This window comes from Plecotus auritus (assembly GCF_963455305.1).
Source record: "Plecotus auritus genome assembly, chromosome: 1".
NCBI classification, from domain to species: domain Eukaryota; kingdom Metazoa; phylum Chordata; class Mammalia; order Chiroptera; family Vespertilionidae; genus Plecotus; species Plecotus auritus.
This window is the reverse complement of record NC_137770.1, coordinates 71,168,212-71,188,798: the sequence shown is the minus strand read 5'-3', so window position 1 is coordinate 71,188,798 and position 20,587 is coordinate 71,168,212. Positions and strand designations below refer to the sequence as shown.

The window sequence follows — 20,587 nt, the reverse complement described above, 5'->3', positions numbered from 1 at the left end:
GGGGAAAACAAGTATAAAAAGACTTTTCTGCCCTAACTGGTTTGGCTCAGTGGATAGAGCGTCGGCTTGCGGACTCAGGGGTCCCAGGTTCGATTCCGTTCAAGGGCATGTACCTTGGTTGCGGGTACATCCCCAGTAGGGGCTGTGCAGGAGGCAGCTGATCGATGTTTCTCTCTCATCGATGTTTCTAGCTCTCTATCCCTCTCCCTTCCTCTCTGTAAAAAATCAATAAAATATATATATATATAAAAAAAAGACTTTTCTCTTTGGTTCTGGCTCTCTCTGAATCCTGAGTTTTTGTCACCAAAAGTTGGTATCCAGACATTCACCAAGGTGAATAAAAAGTAATAACAGTGACTTTCCTCTCTGCCCCTCTAGCCTTCTTCTGCTCTTGTACTGAGTATTGTCATTGATTTTTGTCACTGTATAAAATCCTGGACCTGTTGAAGCCCTGGACACTGAACTCAGGCAGGGCAAGGGGCAGAGGTGAATATAAGCCAAAGGGCTGCAGAGCAGCCAGCCGAGGGTGATAAGAGCAACAGTCTCCAGAGACAAACCAAGGATCTATCCAAAGGGGCTTAGGAGAGACAGGGCAGAAACTCGAGGCATCAGACTAGGAGAAGAGTATAGGGATGGAGAGCAGGAAGGAGGCAGATCCTGGAGAGGATCTGTGAGCACTGGAGCATTGCCACAGGCTTCAGCAGATGGGGAAGAGCCATGAAGAATACTGAACTGACATGGGCCTGTCATGGCAAGCTATTCTTGGACTGTCAAGGTAAGTGGTGAGGTAGCTGAGCCAGGCCATGCTCAATGCTCAGTACTGTCAAGCGCTGTCATGGCAACACCAGGAAGCCAGTGCCAGTGTTCTCCCTCCATCCAGGTTTACATGTATGGTTGTTGCACGGGCTCCTTTTTTTCAGGTTGAATAAAAGGGCGTAATGTGTTCTCTTTATATATTCATCTTGTGTATTGGTTTCTTGAGGCTGCTGTAATGGATTACCACAAACTTAGTGGCTTAAAACGACAAAAATTTATCCTCTCACAGTACTGGAGGCTTAAGTTCAAAATCAAAGTGTCAGCAGGGTTGGTTCCTTCTGGAGGCTCTGAGGAAGGATCTATTCCATGGCTCTTTCCAGCTTCTGGCGGCTCCCCACAATCTTTGATGTTCCTTGGCTTGTAGCTGCATTAGTTCAGTCTACCCCTCCATCGCCACAGTGCCTTCTCTTCTGTGTCTGTGTCTCCTCTTCCTTCTCTCTCTTAAATGTGATGGCATTTAGGGCCCACCTGGATAATCCCAGGTAATCTCCTTAGCTCAAGCTCCTTACTTTAGTCAAATCTGTTACCATGGACAGTAATATTCACTCCTTCAGGGATTAGGAAGTAGCCAGGCTTTTCTCCAGAATGTTCATGCAGTATGGTCTTTGCCCTTGGTTTCTCCAGGAATTTACAATTCTGAAGCTGAGGGCTCTTTACAAAGGTTCCCTTGCCAAGTAGAAACTTGAGAAAAAGGTCAAATACAACAGCTAAATCAATTGTCCTGCCAACCAACAATGAGAGAAAAGGGGGACATATGTAATACTTTCAACAATAAAGATTTTTTTTAAATTGCCCTGCTAAGCATTGCTGCTGAGAGTTTCTCAAGTTAATTCTAACAAAGCATAGGCTCCCATTAAGAAGAACCAGCCTCCTTTCTGATTTGGCCATAAATTTTTATGAATGGCCTGTCATAATTGCAAGCACATTGTTGTGACTATGTAATGTACTCCCTCAACACTGTCTCCCAGAGCATCTTTAATTGTTTCTCTTGCTACATCTTCCCAAAGCCTGGGTGGAAGAGCCAAGCCGTTCCTTGCCAGACATTTGCCTCACTGATTGGCTAGCACCACATCACAGGGTGCAAGGGAAATATCAAAGGTCCCTCACTGTCATTTTCCCCGTGTTTCTGTATGGCCCATTCTCTTTCCTTCAAGGCTTTCCTTGAACATCTCCTTCCCAGTGAGGTCTTCTCTGACCACCTCTTTAAGATTATACACCACCCCCACTGCTCCTGTCCAGCCCTCCTTCATCCTTTATTTTTCTCCACAAAATGGTGCCACCTCCTAACATTCTGTATATTTACTTAGATGTTTTGTTTATAATCTCTCTCTCCCATTAGAATGTTAGCTTTTTTAAGGCTTATTTTTATCTATGTTCACTGCTGCATCCTCAGCATCTAGATGGGTTCTTGGCACATAGTAGGCCTTTGATAAACACTTGCTGGGTGAGGAGTTTGGTGACTGAGCTTTAGGTCTGGTCTATATGGTGTTTTATACCAGTTATACTCTTTCTAGGTTGGAGATCTTTGTATATGGCACCAGCAAAAATACCCTCTACCTCTCATTCTAATTAGTTCTAAAAGTGGTAGACAGGTAATTCTAAAATCTTATTTGAGTCAGTATTTTTTTTTTTGTTTTTAGCTTTTACTCCAAAAATCTCTTTATTTAAAGCTACTAGAATTCGCCAAAGAAAGACATTACAAGAAAAGAAACCTAAGACAATATCCCTTATAAACACAGACACAGAAATACTTGATAAAACATTAGCAAATTGAATCCAGCCAAGGATACTACATTATGATGAAGTGGGATTGATCCTGTTGAATTAAAGAGTTCACTGTAGCTAATCATAGTAAAGTCACAGCTCTCACAGTCACAGCAGGACAGTGACAGACGCAACAGCCCAGCTATATAAAGGATGTGATAATCCCAGGACATGAATTTGTGAAGGAGGCTCTGTGGCTGGATTGGAAGAGAGAAAAAGAGGTTTTTGTTTTCACGCTGATGGTTTCTTGAGGATTTAGCCCATCAAATTACTTTGTAGTACCTCTTTGGTACTTCAGCAACGAAACCCTCTGGACAGGAGCCCCAGATAAGAGTTTGAACCTCGTCCCTGAATTGTACTTTGTAAAAAAAAAAAAAAAAAAAAAAAAAATGATCCTATTGTAGTCATTCAAGTTTCCATTTGTTTTTCTACAAGATGCTTCCTTCTCTGACACTTTCTTTTTTCCACGCCTCATCTGTCATTCATTTGCTTGCAATGTGCTTTCCTTCTTTGTTGCTGCCTTCTCTCCTTCATCATATTTTTTACTAATAGACGCATTAAGTTCTTATAAGCCAACTGGACTGTAAAATCCATGAGGTCAGGAACTGCATCTTTCTGTTCACTCATGTTTACCTAGCAGTGCTAGGCACTTGGTAGGTTATTTAATTGATAACTTTTGGATGGATGGATGGATGGATGGATGGACAAATGAGTGGCCTTTTTAGTCAAATTAATCTGTCACATTAGTAGGTTAGTCTTTTGGGATCTTCTTAAAAGTATGTGTTCTTCCTAACTTCTACTCAAGATTTTTTAAATTATACTTATTTTAGCTTTCTGGTTACATGTATTTGAAATCAAGATAAATGGATGTTTTACTGAATAATAAAATTGTGAGCAGAGTTGCTCATATACTCTTTTTCACTGGGGTATGTTCCTTTCCAGGTCTGGTATGACTCTAAGACATTTGCTTCTTGGGAAAGAGCATGTACTGTGAAGATCCCAGTAGCCTTGGGCACTGTAAGTTGTTTTCAGACTGTTATTTTTACCTGTTGTACTATATTAGCCTGCTTGAGCTGCCATAACAAAATAGCATAGACTGGTTGGCTTAAAAAATAGAAATGTATTGCCCTGGCCAGTTGCTTGGGTGTTGTTCTGTGTACCAAAAGGTTGTCGGTTTGATTCCTGGTCAGGGCACATGCCTGGGTTTCAGGCTCCATCCCCAGTAGGAAATGTGCAGGAGGCAGCCAATTGATGCTAATTCTCATAAAGATGTTTCTCACTCTCCCTCTCCCTTCTTCTCTCTCTTAAAAACAAACAAACAAAAAAACAGAAATTTAATATCTCATAGTTCTGGTGGCAAAAGTACTAGAGTAAGATGCCAACCAATTGGCATCTGATCCTATACCTCACTCTCTTCCTGAAATGTGGACAGCTGCCTTCTTGCTGTATCCTCACACAACAGAGGGAGAGTGAGGTATAGGATCAAGGCCCCAGTCTTATGACCTCACTTTACCCTAATTACCTCTGTAAAGTCCCTATCTCCAAATGTGTACAGTCACATTGGAGGTTGGGGCTTCAACATATGAATTTGGGGGGACACAAACATTCAGTCCATAACATGTGCTTACATAGAAAGAACCAAGGATATTAGAGTCCTACAAAATGGTATGGACATATGGAGACAGAAAGTAGATTAGTGGTAGCTTAGGGCTGGGGAAAGGAGATAATTTGGGGAGTAATGGGAAGTGACTGCTAATGAGCACAGGGATTCTTTTTTGGGTGATAAAAGTGTTTTAATATTCATTGTGGTGATAGTTGCAGGACTCTGGATATACTAAAAGCCATTTAACTATATACATTAAAAGGGTGACTTGTATGGCATGTGAATTACTTCAATAAAGCTGTTAAAATATGAGAAAAGGGCCAAAACCGGTTTGGCTCAGTGGATAGAGCGTCGGCCTGCGGACTGAAAGGTCCCAGGTTCGATTCCGGTCAAGGGCACGTAACTTGGTTGCGGGCACATCCCCAGTAGGAGGTGTGCAGGAGGCAGCTGAATCGATGTTTCTCTCTCATCGATGTTTCTAACTCTCTATCCCTCTTCCTTCCTCTCTGTAAAAAATCAATAAAATATATTTAAAAAAAAATATGAGAAAAGGAGTGTACAATAATATATACTCTGCTGAAACATAAAGGACAAACAACTCTTTCCCATATATTTACATTAATATGTCTAAGAAAAATAACACTGAACACAGAAAGCAAACATGGTAGTCACCACACAGGACATACAGAATGTCCTTCTACTGGGCCAAGTCAAAAAACATGTTTGAATTGTAACGCTGGACCTCTAGGCCCAAGGGAATGCAATCAGTTATGATGTTAGAATCAAAGTGGCCCATCTGGATAGAATTTCTGAAGGGAAGGTGGCTCCTGCAGCTGAATTGCCACCACAAACCCTAAGTAGTGTGAAGATTAACAAATAGGTATTGATGTTATTTTCTTTTAATTATCAGTAGCAATATGAACTCCATTATAAAGAAAATGATTTCAGATGTCAACTTTCAGATCTAGAAGAGACCTTAACTTGCATTTACTCCAATCTCTCATGTTTACAGGTAAAGACACCGAGGTTCAGAGAGGTGAACTTACTTGTCCAGGATTGTGGCTAGATTATGGTCGCAAGCCGCGGTTTGCTGACCACTGCCTTAGGTGATCCCAGGGAGCTTTCTTACAGAGAACCATCCTGGCAAACAGGACACCTGCTGGGCTTTCCCTGCTGGGAATGGCATTCAGGAGACCCGTAGGTATGGGTCATGCCTCCAGTCCTGTTGTTAGAGTCACTTAAAGTGCCCTTGGTGGCTTCTGTAACAGAAGTTTCACAGATTTATCCTCAGAATTGAATTATTCATCCTGATGATCCAGGAAATCAGGGAGCAAGATGGGTATAGGTTGTAGTGAATAAGAACAAAAGTTACCTCCCACAAACAAAGGAACTACCATCTTTTATCTATACACATCTACATCTGGACCTACTTATACAGTCAGAAAAATTCACTCTTTAGCAGGGCTCTAGAAATAAACAAGTTTATTATATTAACAGGAAAATTAAAAATATAAACCAGGAGAGGCCACTTATAGAATAGGCAGAATAGGTAATAAATTGATGAAGGTTGAGAAGTTTGTTTAGTGTTTGAACTCTATTCCTTTTAATGCCAGGGCCCCATAAATTTATATTGGCTTTGAATCTATACTTGTAAGGAATGTGAGTCTTGTACAATGAAACATTTTTAAATTCTACTTTGAAATTGCCTTACTAGTATATGAAAGCTCCTTCCCTGAGAATGTCGCTCTGTTATAGATACCAGTGTTTCAACGGGGTGGAAGTGTAGTGCCTATAAAGACAACTATAGGAAAATCCACAGGCTGGATGACTGATTCCCCATATGGACTCCGGGTGGCTCTAAGCACTAAGGTATTTGGAAAATGTTACCTTTACACATTTCATTTGTTACCACTCTATCTCTTCACAGTGGTAGCCTCTTGAGTGTGTGACACTGTGTAAAAGTGGTGAACCCCATCTATGGGATAAGTGCTTCAGATGTTTATCTAGAAATCAAAGTTTTGAATCATTTCTGAATCATTTCTGAAACTTGTCTGACTTGCCTGGGGTTGTTCTTTAAAGAGCTCTGAGAACTAGAAATGATAGAAATTTCTTCTGGGGCACTGTGACCTTTGGTGCTTTGCAACTTGGCATTGATACCACTGGACTGAAAGGTCACTGGGGCCTAGGCAGCCTGTCCCTGAAACTCAGTCTCCTGTAAAAAGGTATCTGTATCAGTGCAACGTTTCAGGGACAACTCCCCCCCCCCCCCCGCCCTCTCCCCCCCTCCCCCCCGCCCCACAACAAACACACACACTAACTTCTGTTCTCATCAGATGGTTCAAACAACTGAAATCTCCTTGGGTAAAGCCTGGAAGGATTCAGAATTGATCTGTACTTTTAAGCCAAAATGAGAAAGCATATTTCTTTCCTATCCATTTTCCCAAATGCAGTACCAAACACAAATTCTTACTCATGCAAATATTATAAAATAATTCAGCTTTCTTTTTTTTTTACATCCTTCTTTTCCATCTGTTTCACTTAGTCATGTTTTATTGGCCCAAACTATGGCCTTCAGGCACATAAGAGGCCACAGAATAAAACACAAGATCCATAGCACATCAAGTGTTGTCCAAAACAGTAAGCTGCCATGTGGAGTGCTGACATTGTAGGACATGCAAAGGGAGTCCTCCTACTAAAAAAAACAGGAATTAGATATCATTCCCTACATAGAGGGTCTACTAAAGAGAGTTGATCTCATCCATTATATACTAATTTTTTAACTTCATTTTCATTTATGACCTGTTATCACATTCTAGGATCGTATTTTCAGGGAAGCCACCTATGCCACTGACCATACTTCGTGGTTTAAATTTCTTTCAACAAGGCCTAACTCTTTGTGCTCTTCCTATGTGACTTCCTTATTTATATTATTTCACTAATGGGTATTGATTGTATGACTACTTTGTACAGCTTGAATATTAAGCTTATGTTCAACATAATTTTTCACAAATTTTTAAATCTATTATTTCTCTTTAGGGCGTGGCCTTCTTTTCCCAGAAAACTATTATATAACCACATTCTCTATCTGTGATTCACTCTCTAGGGTTCTGCTGTGGGTGAATTGTATCTCGATGATGGCCATTCATTCCAATACCTCCAAAAGCAGCAATTCTTACACAGGAGGTTTTGTTTCTGTTCAGGTGTTTTGAGCAACAGGTAATGACAGCTAAAAATCTGTGTGTTTTCTGAAGTAAATTATGCTATTCTTTTGCTATCCTCAAATACACAGCTGATATTTTAAGATACAATTTAAGAAGTTAATGATGAAAGCCATTTATGGAGTGTTCTTCTTTACTTTTTTTCAGCTTCATTCAGGTATAATTGACAAATAAAACTATAACATATTTAAAGCATACAACATGATGATGTGATAGATGTACACATTGTGAAAGGATCTGCCACAGAGTTAATACATCCATCACCTCACACATTTACCTTTTTTTGATGAGAACACTTAAGTTCTACTCCCTTAGCAAGTTTCAATTATACAACATGGTATCAATATAGTCACCAGGTTATACATTAGAACCTCAGACCTTACTCATCTTATAACTGAAAGTTTGTACCCTTTTACCAGCCTCTCCCTATTTCCCCCACCTCCCATCCCTAGGCAGCCACCATTCTACTCTCTGTTTCTATGAGTTTAACTTTGTTTTTTAACATTCCACATATAAATGGTATCATGCTGTTATTTGTCTTTCTATATCTGGCCTATCTCACTTAGCATAATGCCCTCTAGGTTTATCCATGTTGTCACAAATGGCAAATTACCCCTCTTTTTTAAGGCTGAATAATATTCTATTATGTATATAATAGGGGCCCAGTGCACAAATTCGAGCACCTTGAAAGGAATTATGGGCCGGGAGTCTGTGGTGGGCACACAGGCGGGTCTTCGCCCATCCTCCGTGCCCCCACCTGGCCCCTCCTGCACGGCCCCTGGTTCCCTGTCTGCCAGCAGCCCCGCTCCCGCTGCTGCTGCTCCCACGTGCTGACAGCGCCAGCCCCACACGCACCCACTGACAGCGCAGAGCAATTGGGGCCAGCGCCAGCAGCAAGTGCGAGCGGGGCCGGTGCTGTCAGTGGATGCAAGCGGTGGCTGCCGGCCCCAATCGCCCCTCAGGAGCAGGGGAAGGTGGAGAAGCCCTGAGGGGTGATCGAGGCCGGCAGCCACCGCTCACACCTGCTGACAACGCCGAGTGATCGGGGCCGGCACTGGGCACCAGCAGCGGGTGCGAGCGGCGGCTCTGGTGCCAGCAGTGAGTGCGAGAGGGGCTGGTGCCAGCAGCAGGTGCGAGCGCCAGGCTGGACCATGGTGCATGGGAGCAGAGAATTTTCAGTAACCACCAGAGGCTTGCCCTGATGACAGCAACCAGTGCCCCACCTTGGTCTGGCGCCCCCGCTCACCTGCTCCACCATCCCACCACGGCCAACACCCACCATGTTCCGCACTCTGTGCCTGCTGCCAACGCCCGCCATGTTTCATGCGCGCCCCCTGGTGGTCAGCGTACGTCATAGCGACTGGTTGTTCGGTTGTTAGGTTGTTCCACCATTCGGTCTATTTGCATATTAGGGTTTTATCCTATTTAACTAGTGGCCCGGTGCACGAAATTCGTGCACGGGGCAGGGGGGTGTCCCTCAGTCCAGCCTGCACCCTCTCCAATCTGAGACCCCTCGAGGAATGTCCAACTGCCTGTTTAAGCCCAATCCCGGTGGGATCGGGCCTAAACGGGCAGTCGGACATCCCTCTCACAATCCAGGACTGCTGGCTCCCAACTGCTCACCTGCCTGCCTTCCTGATTGCCCCTAACCGCTTCTGCCTGCCAGCCTGATCACCCCCTAACCACTCCCCTGCCAGCCTGATTGATGCCTAACTGCTCCCCTGCCAGCCTGTTTGCCCCTAACTGTCCTCCCCTGTAGGCCTGGTCACCCCTAACTGCCCTCCCCTGCAGGCCTGGTCCCCCCCAACTGCCATCTTTTGTCTACATGGGGGCAGCCATCTTTGACCACATGGGGGCAGCCATCTTGTGTGTTGGAGTGATGGTCAATCTGCATATTACCTTTTATTAGATAGGATAGAGGCCTGGTGCATGGGTGGGGGCCAGCTGGTTTGCCCTGAAGGGTGTCCTGGATCAGGGTGGGGGTTCCCTTGGGGTGTGGGGCAGCCTGGGCGAGGGGCCTGTGGTGGTTTGCAGGCCGGCCATGCCCCCTGGTGACCCAAGCGGAGGCCCTGGTATCTGGGGTTTATTTATCTTCTACAATTGAAACTTTGTAGCCTGGAGTGGAGCCAAGCCTTCTGCTTGCTCCGAGTCGGCAGCCATTTTTGGGGGGATTTATGTATCTTCTATAATTGAAACTCTGTAGCCTTAAGCGGAGGCCTGGGCTGGCCAGCCTTGGTGTGCGGAAAGCTTGGCTTCCTCCATCACCGGGGGCAACCCTAGCCTCCTTCTCTTTCCAGCTCCGTGCCTGCCGCCATTTCTGTTTGGTTTTATGTATCTTTTATCATTGAAACTTTGTAGCCTTGAGTGGAGGCCTAGGCCGGCAAGGGCAGGCGGAAAGCTTGGCTTCCTCCATTGCTGGGGAAACCCAAGCCTCCCTCCTGCTCTCTGTGGCTGTAGCCAACTTGGTTGGGTTTATTTGCATATTTGCTCCTGATTGGCTGGTGGGCGTGGCTTGTGGGTGTAGCAGAGTGGTGGTTAATTTCCATATTACTCTTTTATTAGATAGGATAACTAGTGGCCCGGTGCACGAAATTCGAGCACAGGGGGTGTCCCTTAGCCCAGCCTGCAGCCTCTCCAATCCCTCGGGGGATGTCCAACTGCTGGTTTAGGCCCAATCCCACAGGGACATCCCTCTCGCAATCAGACTGCTGGCTCCTATCCGCTCACCTTCCTGCCTGCCTGCCTGATAGCCCCTAACCACTCTGCCTGCCAGCCTGCTCACCCCCAACGCCCCCCCCCCCTGCTGGCTTTCTCACCCCCAACTGCCCCCCCCCTTGCCGGCCTGCTTGCCCCCAACTGCCCCCCCCCTGCTGGCCTGATCACCCCCAACTGCCCTCCCCTCCTGGCCTCATTGCCCCTAACCGCCACTGCCTCGGCTCTGCCACCACGGTTTTGTCCAGAAGAATGTCCAGAAGGTCTCCTGGTCTAATTAGCATATTACCCTTTTATTAGTATAGATAAAGAGGTAATATGCAAATTGACCCTCACGCCCTCACAAGATGGCTGCCTACAACCAGGCCGGCAGGGGAGTTAGTGAGGGACGACCAAAGACTGAACAAGCAGGCTGCGTGGGGAGACCAGGCCGGCAGGGGGGTTAGTGAGGGATGACCAAACGACTGAACAAGCAGGCTGCATGGGGCAACCAGGCCAGCAGGGGGGACAGTTGCGGGCGACTAGGCCAGTGGGGGGGGGGCAGTTGGGCGTGACCAGGTCAGCAGGGGGGGCAGTTAGAGGTGACCAGGCTGGCAGAGGGGGGCAGTTAGGGGCAACCAGGCCGGAAGGGGGGGCAGTTAGGAGCGACTTGGCTGGCAGGGAGGGGGCAGTGAGGGGCAATTAGGTCGGCGGGGGGGGGCAGTTGGGGGCAACCAGGTCAGCGGGGGGGGGGCAGTTAGGGGCGATCAGGCTGGCAGAGGGGAGCAGTTGGGGGCAACCGGGGGGGGCAGTAAGAGGTGACCAGGCTGGCGAGGGGGGCAGTTAGGAGCGACAAGGCTGGCAGGGAAGGGGCAGTTGGGGGTGACCTGGCCAGCAGCAGGGGCAGTTAGGGGCAACCAGGCAGGCAGGCAGGTGAGCAATTAGGAGCCAGTGGTCTAAGATTGTGAGAGGGATGCCCGACTGCTGGTTTAGGCCCGATCCCGGGGTTCGGGCCTAAACCGGCAGTCGGACATCTCCCAAGGGGTCTTGGATTGGAGAGGGTGCAGTCTGGGCTGAGGGGACCCCCCATGCACGAATTTCATGCACCAGGCCTCTAGTACATATATATAGATAGATACCACATCTTCTTGATTCATTCATTCATTGACAGACATTTAGATTGTTTCCCTACCTTGGCTATTGTGAATAATCCTGCAGTGAACATGAGGATAGATATCTTTTCAAGATACTTATTTCATTTCCTTCAGATATGTATACCCAGAAGTGGAATTGCTAGATCATATGGTAGTTCTATTTTTAATATTTTGAAGAACATTCATACTGTTTTCCATAGTGGTCATATGAGTTACATTCCCAGTAACAATGTACAGGGGTTCCCTTTTCATCACATTTCCACCAGCATTTGTCTTTTTGATAATTAGAATACTAACAGGTGTGAGGTGACATCTCATTGTGGTTTCGATTTGCATTTCCCTAATGATTAGTGATATTGAGCCCCTTTTTATACATCTGTTGGCCATTCATATGTCTTCTTTGGAAAAATACCTACTCAAGTACTTTGCCAATTTTTAATTGGGTTATTTTATTTTATTTATTTTTTGCTATTGAGTTATGTGAGTTCCTATTATATTTTGGATGTTAATTATATATTTGGACATATCCTTTTTGGATATGTGGCTAACAAATATTTTCTCCTATTCCACAGATTGCATTTTCATTTTGTTGATGGTGTCCTTTGCTGTGCTTTTTTGGTGTCCTTTGCTGTACCACTTGTTTATTTTTGGTTTTGTTGCCTTCGCTTTTGGTGTCAAGTCCAAAAAAAAATCATCACCAAGACCAATGTCAAGGAGCTTACTCACTATGTTTTCTTATAGGAGTTTCATGGTTTCAGGTCTGACATTCAAATCTTTACCCATTTTGAGTTGATTTTTGTGTATGGTGAAAGATAGGGGTCCAATTTCTTTTTCTTTCTTTTTTATTTATTTTATTTATTTATTTATTTTTATGTGGTTATCCAGTTTTCCCAAAACCATTTATTGAAGAGACTCTCCTTTCCCTGTTTTATATTTCTGGGGTCTCTATTCTGTTCCATTGATTGATGTGTGTTTTTATGCCAATACCATACTGTTTTGATTACTATATCTTTGTCATGTAGTTTGAAATCAGGCATTGTAATGCCTCTAGCCTTGTTCTTCTTTTTAAGGTTGTTTTGGCTACTTGGGGTCTTCGGTAATTCCATGTGAATTTTAGGATTGCTTTTTCAATTTCTGTGGAAAATGCCATTGGGCTTTTGATAGGAATTACATTGAATTTGTAGATTGCTTTGGATAGTATAGACATTTTAACAATATTAATTCTTCTAACCATGAACACAGAATATCTTTTTCTTTGTTTGAATCTTCTTCAGTTTTTTTCATCAGTGTCTTATAGTATTCAGTGTACAGTTTTTTCACCTCCATGAGTAAATTTATTCCTGAGTATTCTTTTCAATGCTATCATAAATGTGATTGTTTTTCTTAATTTCTCTTTCCAATAGTTTATTGTTAATGTAGAGAAACACAACTGATTTTGTATATTGATTTTGTGTCCTTCAACTTTACTGAATTTGTTTCTTCTAACAGTTTTTTGGTGGAGTCTTTAGGGTTTTCTATATATAATATCATATCATCTGCAGATAGACTCAGTTTTACTTTTTTCTTTCTGATTTGGATGCCTTTTATTTCTTTTTTTTCCCCCTTAATTTCTCTGGCTAGGATGTCCAATACTATGTTGAATGAAAGTGGCAAGATTGGACATCCTTGTCATCTTTGAGTATAATGTTAGCTGTGGGCTTGCCAAACATGGCCTGTTGAGATATGTTCCATCTATATCTAATTTTTGAGAGTTTTTATCATGAAAAACATGTTGAATTTTGTCAAAAGCTTTTTCTGCATTATATGATTTTTTTAATTCAATGTATTAGGTTAACATTAATTAATAATATATAAATTTCAGGTATATAAGATCATATGATTTGTATCCTTCCTTTTGTTAATGTGGTGTATCACATTTTTTGATTTGTTATGTTGAACCATCTCTGCATGCCAGGGGTAAATCCCACATGATTGTGGTGTATAATCCTTTGAATGAACTGTTGAATTCAGTTTGCTAATATTTTTTGAGGATTTTTACATTTGTGTTCATCAAGGATATTGGCCTATAATTTCCTTTTTGTGTAGTATCCTTGCTGGCATTGGTATTAGGGTAATGATGGCCTTGAAAAATGAGTTTGGAAGTGTCCCCTCTTACATTTTTTTTGTAAAAGTTTAAAAAGGATTTGTATTCTTTAAAGTTTGGTAGAATTTTCCAGTGAAGCCATCTGGTCCTAAACTTTTCTTTGTTGGGAGGTTTTTAATTATTGATTTAATCTCTTTACTTGTAATTGCTCTGTTCAGATTTTCTATTTCTTCATGATTCAGTATTGATAGGATGTATGTTTCTAGGAATGTACCCATTTCTCCTAGCGTATCCAATTTGTTGGTGTATAGTTGTTCATAGTAGTTTCTTATAATACTTAGCATTTCTGAGGTATAAAATGTAATGTCTCATTTCTAATTTTATTTGAGCCCTCTCTTTTTTCTTGGTGAGTCTAGTTAAAGGTTTTTCTATTTTTTTATCTTTTCAAAAAACAGTTTTCAGTTTCATCTATCTTTTCTATTGTCATTTTAGATATTATTTTATTTATTTCTGCTCTGATTTTTATTATTTCCTCCCTCCTACTAATTTTGAGCTTAGTTTGTTCTTTTTTTTTTTTTTCCCTAGTCCCTTGAGGTGTAAAGTTAGGTTGTTTTTTCTTAGTATAGGCATTTATTGCTATAAACTTGCCTCTTAGAATTATTTTGCTGTATCCCTTAAGTTTTAGTATGTTGTGTTTTTATTTTCATTAGTCTCAAGATATTTTACTTCCCTTTTGATTTCTTCTTTGACCCAGTAGTTGTTCAGGAGCATTTTATTTAATATCCTTATATTTGTGAATTTTCCAGTTTCTCCTGTATTTGATTTCTACTATCAAATATAGTAAAGTTTGGTCAGAAAAGTTTGATATAATTTCAGTTTTCTTAAATTTGTTAAGACTTGTTTTGTAGCCTAACATATGATCTGTCCAGGAGAAATTTCCACATGTGCTAGAAAAGAGTGTGTAGTCTGCTGCTATTGACTATGTTAAATCTATCTGGTCTAATGTAGTTTTAAGTCCAATGTTTCCTTAATGATTTTTTGTCTGGATGATTTGTTCATTGTTGAAGATGGGGTAGTGAAGTGCTCTACTATTATTGTACTGCTAACTATTTCTCCCTTCAGAGCTGTTTATGTTTGCTTTATATATTTTAGGAGCTCTGATGTTGGGTGCATAAATACTTACAAATATCCTATCCTCTTAATGAATGGACCCTTTTATCTACACTAATTTACACTAATAAAAGAGAAACATGCAAATTAACCATCACTCCACTACGCCCACCAGCCAATCAGGAGGGAATATGCAAATTAGAAGGAGAAAGATGGCGGCAGCCCAGCTGCTCCAGGCGGAGTGGCTGGGCAGGGCAGGACGCCTGCTATGAGAGGGAGGGCAGGGGGCAAAGGGATCTACAAGAGCGGCACTCTGGCCACAGTGAAGATGAAGACAGCAGACTCTGGCCAGAGTCTGCAGCGAAGCAGCGAAGATGAAGATGGCAGACTCTGCCCAGAGTCTGCAGTGAAGATGGCAAACTCCGGCCTGAGTCTGCAGCGAAGACCAGCGAAGATGGCAGACTCTGGCCAAGCCTGCAGCAAAGATGAAGAAGGCAGACTGTGGCCAGAGCGAAGGCCTGGGTCCCAGGTGCTAGAGGAAAACCAGTGCTGGAAGCCAAGGGAAGGAAGGCCTATTACACGAATCTCTTCGTGCAACGGGCCTCTAGTCATTATATAATGACCTTTGTTATTGCTTGTTACAGTCTTTGGCATAAAGTCTGTTTTGTCTGATATAAATATAGCTACCCCTGCTTTCTTTTGGTTTTTATTTGCATCAATATCTTTTTCCAGTCCTTCATGTTCACTCTGTATGTCCTTAAAGCTGAAGTGAGTCACTTAAAGACAGCATATAGTTGGGTCTTGTTTTTTTTTTGTTTTGTTTTTTGTTTGTGTGTGTGTGTGTGTGTGTGTTTAGCCATTCAATAGCTTTCTCTCTTTTGATTGGAGAATTTAGTCAAAATACACTTAAAATAATTATTGATAGGTATAGACTTACTATTGCCATTTTGTTAATGGTTTTCTTGCTGTTTTGTAGTTCCTTTCTTCCTTTCTTCCTCTCTTTTTGTCTTCCTTTATAATTTGATGATTTTCTATAGTGGTATGCTTTGATTCCTTTCTCTTTATCTTTTGTGTACTTACTATAGGTTTTGGCTTTTTTTGGTTATCATGAGGCATACATAAAACATCTTTTAGTTATAACAGTCTATTTTAAGCTGATAACTTAATTTTGAACACATACAAAAGCTTTACATTTTTACACTCTCCTCCCACATTTTATGTTTTTGATGTCACAATTTTTATCTTTTTATAATGTGTATTCATTAACAAATTATTGTAGTTATAATTATTTTTAATATTTTTTTCTCTTAACCTTTATACAAGAGTTATAAATTATTTACCCACAACCATTACAACATTTGAGTATCCTGGATTTAACTGTATATTTACCTTTACCAGTGAGTTTAATACTTGCATATATTTTCATGTTACTAGTTAGCATCCTTTCATTTCAACTTCATGAACTCCTTTTAACATGTTTGTAAGGCTAGCCTAGTGGTGATGAATTCCTTTAGCTTTTGTTCATCTGGAAAACTCTTATCTCTCCTTTAATTCTAAAGAATAGCTTTGCCAGGTAGGGTATTCTTGGTTGGCAGGTATTTTTTTTTCTTTGAATATATCATCTCACTCCTTTCTGGCCTGCAAGATTTCTGCTGAAAAATTTGCTGATAGTCTTATGGGATATCCTTGTACATAAGTTTTTTGGTTTTGTTTTTTTGTTGGTTTTTTTTCTTTTCTCTCTCTTTTTTTCTTTTGCTGCTTTTAAGATTCTCTTTGTTTTTAACATTTAAAAATTTAGTTATACTATATCTTGGTGTGGGTTCTTTAAATTGATCTTTTTTGGAACTCATTGGGGTTCCTGGATCTGGATGTCTGTTTCTTTCCCCAGGTTAGGGAAGTTTTTAGCCATATTTCTTTGAATAAGTTTTATGCCCCTTTCTCTTCTTTTCTCCTTCTGAGACCACTATAATGCATATATTGGTCCACTTGATGGTGTCCCATAAATCTCTTAAGCTATCTTTATTCTTTTATATGCTTTTTTCTTTTTGCTCCTCTGATTGGATGAATTCCACTGCCCTGTATTGGAGTTCATTGATCCTTTCTCCTACTTGATCTGATCTCATTTTGAAACCCTTTATTGAACTTTTCAGTTCAGTTATTATATTCTTCAGCTCTATGGTTTCTGTTTGGTACTTTTTAATATTTTTATCACTTTGTTGTAATTCTCATTCTTTTTATGCATTACTTTCTGACATTGATATTTTTATGACCATTATTTTGAACTCTCTGTCATGTAAATAGCATCTCTATTTCATTAAGGTCAGTTTCTATAGACTAATCATGTTCTTTTGTTTGGAAGATACTCCCTTGTTTCTTCATATTCCTTGATTCTCTGTGTTGGTTTCTGCACATTAGATAAAACGTCTGCCTCTTTCAGTTCTAATAGGTTGGTTTTGTGTAGGAGATGAATTTCATCAATCAGCCCAGCCTGAGCTCCTGGTTGCTTCTCAAGCTTTTGTGATGATCCAAGCGGCCATCTTTGCTCTTAGTGGCTGCCAGTAGTTGAGGATGTACCAAGACCCATCAGTGACCCAAAGGGGAGAATGCAGTCAGCACCTAGATGCAGGCTAATTAGAAGCTGGACCCCCAGGCAGTAGCTGAAAAAGTTTGTAGTCATACCTCTTCCGGGAAGAAATTGGGAAATGGTGTTTTTGCCTGCTCCCTCTGTGCTGTGTCTGAGGGGGATAGCTACAGCACACCCATTAACAACTGATTCTTTGTTTGATTTAACCCTGTAGAACTTGTGAACATAAACACTGTTCGCTATCAGAGTTAGGTGATTTGGGGGCCTAATCCTCAGGTGGGGAACTTAAAAGTTGGGATGCTAGAAGTATGGTCCAGATCGTTCATTCTTCAGGGAGAAGCTGGGAGTTGAGGTTCTCTCCCAATTGTATGGCACTGTGCTGGGTCTGGGGGTTATGGAGAGAGTGTGTCTCAGCCATTCCTACCTGTTTTGATGTGGGTATTTTTTCAGTCACCATATGTGTAGGAGTCAGTCAGCTAGTTTCTGGATATCTCTCAAAGGGACTTGCTCCATGTATAGCTTTATATGTGGTTCATCTGAGGGAGAAGGGAAATTCAGGAACCTTTTATATCACCATCTTGGTTTGGAGTCCCCTGGATAATTTTTTTCAGTCACTCCATACACCTCTCTTCCTTATTATCGCCATCTTTCTTTCCTCCCCTCTCTTAAGAAAAAAAAATTCTATTTTAAGTTCCCATTAGTCCCATTTATTCAACCATTCAACAATTAAGTATTTGATTTCTTCCTATTTGATTGCTGTATCCAAGTCATATTTATGACTTCAGTGTCCTTAGCTGATTTCTCTCCAAATGACTTCTTTAAAAAGAGACATTGGTTTAGCTACTGGTTACTTAGCCCTCAGCATGTAGAGTCATCTGTTTCCATCCTTCCATCCTAGTAAATATGATAACTATATGGTTCAGGCTTCCATAGGAAAAGGAGGAAGGGGAACTATCAAGGCTGGGGATGTTGGACCTGGTAACCAGTCCAAACCCCTCTTTCTCTTCTTTTCCTGATGCCATGTATATTTATTTCAGTTGTGCTGACGAGAGGGGTCATTATACCAGCAAGTGTGTGGTGGAGCAGATCTTTGTCCTAGGCCTCAAGAAGCAGCCATCTTCTGTGACCACCCACTCATCTGGTGAGGAAACAAGCCATTTATTTTTGTAAACATAGAAATATCTAAGGTGAAGAGATGATTAGCCCTAAAACTGACATAATGTCTTAGCCAAGTGGACTCTACACTTCCTGGTAGAGGTCAAATACACTGGTATCCAGAGGGAGCAAGGCCATCCTGCTTCTCTTCATCAACTGGTCTTTCTGCTCACTGTAAGCTGTTGATATTTTTCTAAGGGAAATTAACTTGAGCTTGAAATAATATTGTGGCTTCTCTGACTATTTTTGTTAAACTGTAGATATCTGAAGCCCTATTTGTGTTTATGGAGTTTCTTAAAGTGCATATGTTGAGATATATCCTTTCTAACATACTGAATTTCTTGGACAAGTCACTTTGTTCCTTATAGTTTATTTTCAACTGATCTTGCATTCAAACCATGGGAGTATTTCATATTTAAAAGTCCATGGGTAAAAATTATAGGTAAAATTCTCCTAAGTAGGGGATAAAGTTTTATGACTAAGTCAGAAAGATTTCAGAGACAAAGAAAGAAATTTTCTCTCCTAGATGTTCATCAAATTTTCCCTTTTATTGTCTTGATATTTAGATGGTAAAGATCAGCCTGTGGCTTTTACATATTGTGCCGGAACATCCACCCTGAGCCTGGAGAACCTCTCGCTGAACATTGGTACTGACTGGGAGGTCCACATTAAGTGACAGAGAAGTGCATCTGGTGACAAGTACAGGGAGCAGCCTGCACCCTTTAACCTCTCCCTTGGCCTTTTTTGAGATTTGTGCTACATACTAATTGACTCAAAAAAATCTTTCATTAGTCATCTGTTTACTAATGAACAATAGATTTCAGGTTTACATTCTTAGATGTGTTATTAATGCTCCTTGTGTCAAAACACCCCCTCTTCTCCTAGATGCAAGGAGCCCTGAGATATTTTTAGAGTTCATGTACCTTTCCCTGCTTCATGTACATTTCTCTACAGCAGCGGTTCTCAACCTGTGAGTTGCGACCCACAGGTTGAGAACCGCTAGCAGGGTTGCCTAAGACCATCGGAAAGCACAGATATTTACATTATGATTCATAACAGTAGCAAAATTACAGTTATGAAGTAGCAACGAAAATAATTTTATGGTTGGGGGTCACCACAACATGAGGAACTGTATTAAACGGTCGCGGCATTAGAAAGGTTGAGAACCACTGCTCTAGAGATTGACTCAGGAGTACAAAGCGTTCTTTTCTTGGTCATGCTTTTTGGGCTCCAAAGTTCCAAATTAATCTCAAAATTCTAATTTATTTATCTTAATTGTTTTTATTAAATACTGTCTTCTAAGCAAAAGAATATTTGCAACATGAATAAGCTACAATTAATAATAATAATATAAATACCGTGTGCCCATCACTGAACTTGACAAATAGAACATGTGGCTTCCACCAGGGTAAAGCCAGTGAGGCACTTACCTGGGGCACAAAGAAATGTGTGACACAAAAAAACAATAGTAATCAAAATAAATCATATTTAAAACTCAAAATTAATGCAAAAAATCCATAATTAACAAAATATCAACATTTTAAATACAGATAGGATCAGTATTACTGAGTTCTCCTTTTGCCTCTGGCTCTAGAACAGCTTGGTGTGGGATTGAACATTACAACCTACCTGTCCCTCAGGGTGCTCCCTACTCTGGAGACCTCAGTGACTTCCAGCTGCCTGCCACAGCATCGGTTGGGACACCCGCCTCACGTCCTTAGCACTCCTCCTCACTCAGCAATTTGTCAACTGCCACTTCTGTGCCTTCTGTTCCCTGGGCCCCGATATCCACCCCTTCCCTCTGCCTATGCATATCTGACCATCTGACCACCTGTCCAGGCCCAACTCAAATCCTACTTTTTCACTAAGCCTCTCTAACTGCGCTAGACACCCCCACTCCCCATGAGTAGTGACTTCCCCTTCTCTGAAATCCTGCCCCAGGTACAATATGTGCTCTAACTTGGCATTCTCAGGGATTGTCCCTTAATGTTTCACATTTGTCTGCCTTGTTCCCCTGCTAGATAGTATGTTCCTCAAGAGCACATTATATTTCTCTTATATCTGCCAGAGTACCATTATACTTGGCTTTTAGTAAGTATTGACTGTAACTGGTTAACTGGTGAATTTGATTGATTAAAAAGTGAGAATTGAATATATTTGTTTCTGATTTACTTTTTTGACAAAGGACTCTTCTCTTTAGAAGTAGTAAACATTATGCATTTCCTTGTGGACATATTTCATTGTATCAGTTGAGATTTGAGTTTTGCACCATATATAAGCTTACATCGATATATGCAGATTTTTTGCTCCTATTTCTGCAATTAAGGATAAAGGAAGAAGCCTACATTAGCCTTAAGTTTTATTTCCAAGCTTCAAATTTCCCTTGCCTGAAAACTAGGTGCTCTTACC

General features: G+C 41.5%; 1 protein-coding gene across 2 annotated transcripts in view; it reads left to right on the top strand.

The window, feature by feature from the left end:
* Positions 1–20,330, top strand: part of GANC (glucosidase alpha, neutral C) — a 94,031-nt gene extending 73,701 nt beyond the window's left edge. The window contains exons 21-25 of one of the 2 annotated variants that reach the window (XM_080645453.1): positions 3,523–3,597; positions 5,939–6,052; positions 7,287–7,399; positions 18,061–18,164; positions 18,745–20,330. In XM_080645453.1, coding sequence (XP_080501579.1) covers positions 3,523–3,597; positions 5,939–6,052; positions 7,287–7,399; positions 18,061–18,164; positions 18,745–18,854 — 516 coding nt within the window. In that variant the 3' untranslated portion in view covers positions 18,855–20,330. The remainder of the gene's footprint in view (positions 1–3,522; positions 3,598–5,938; positions 6,053–7,286; positions 7,400–18,060; positions 18,165–18,744) is intronic. The other variant, XM_080645454.1, reaches the window with a different exon arrangement.
* The last annotated feature ends 257 nt before the right edge of the window (positions 20,331–20,587 follow it).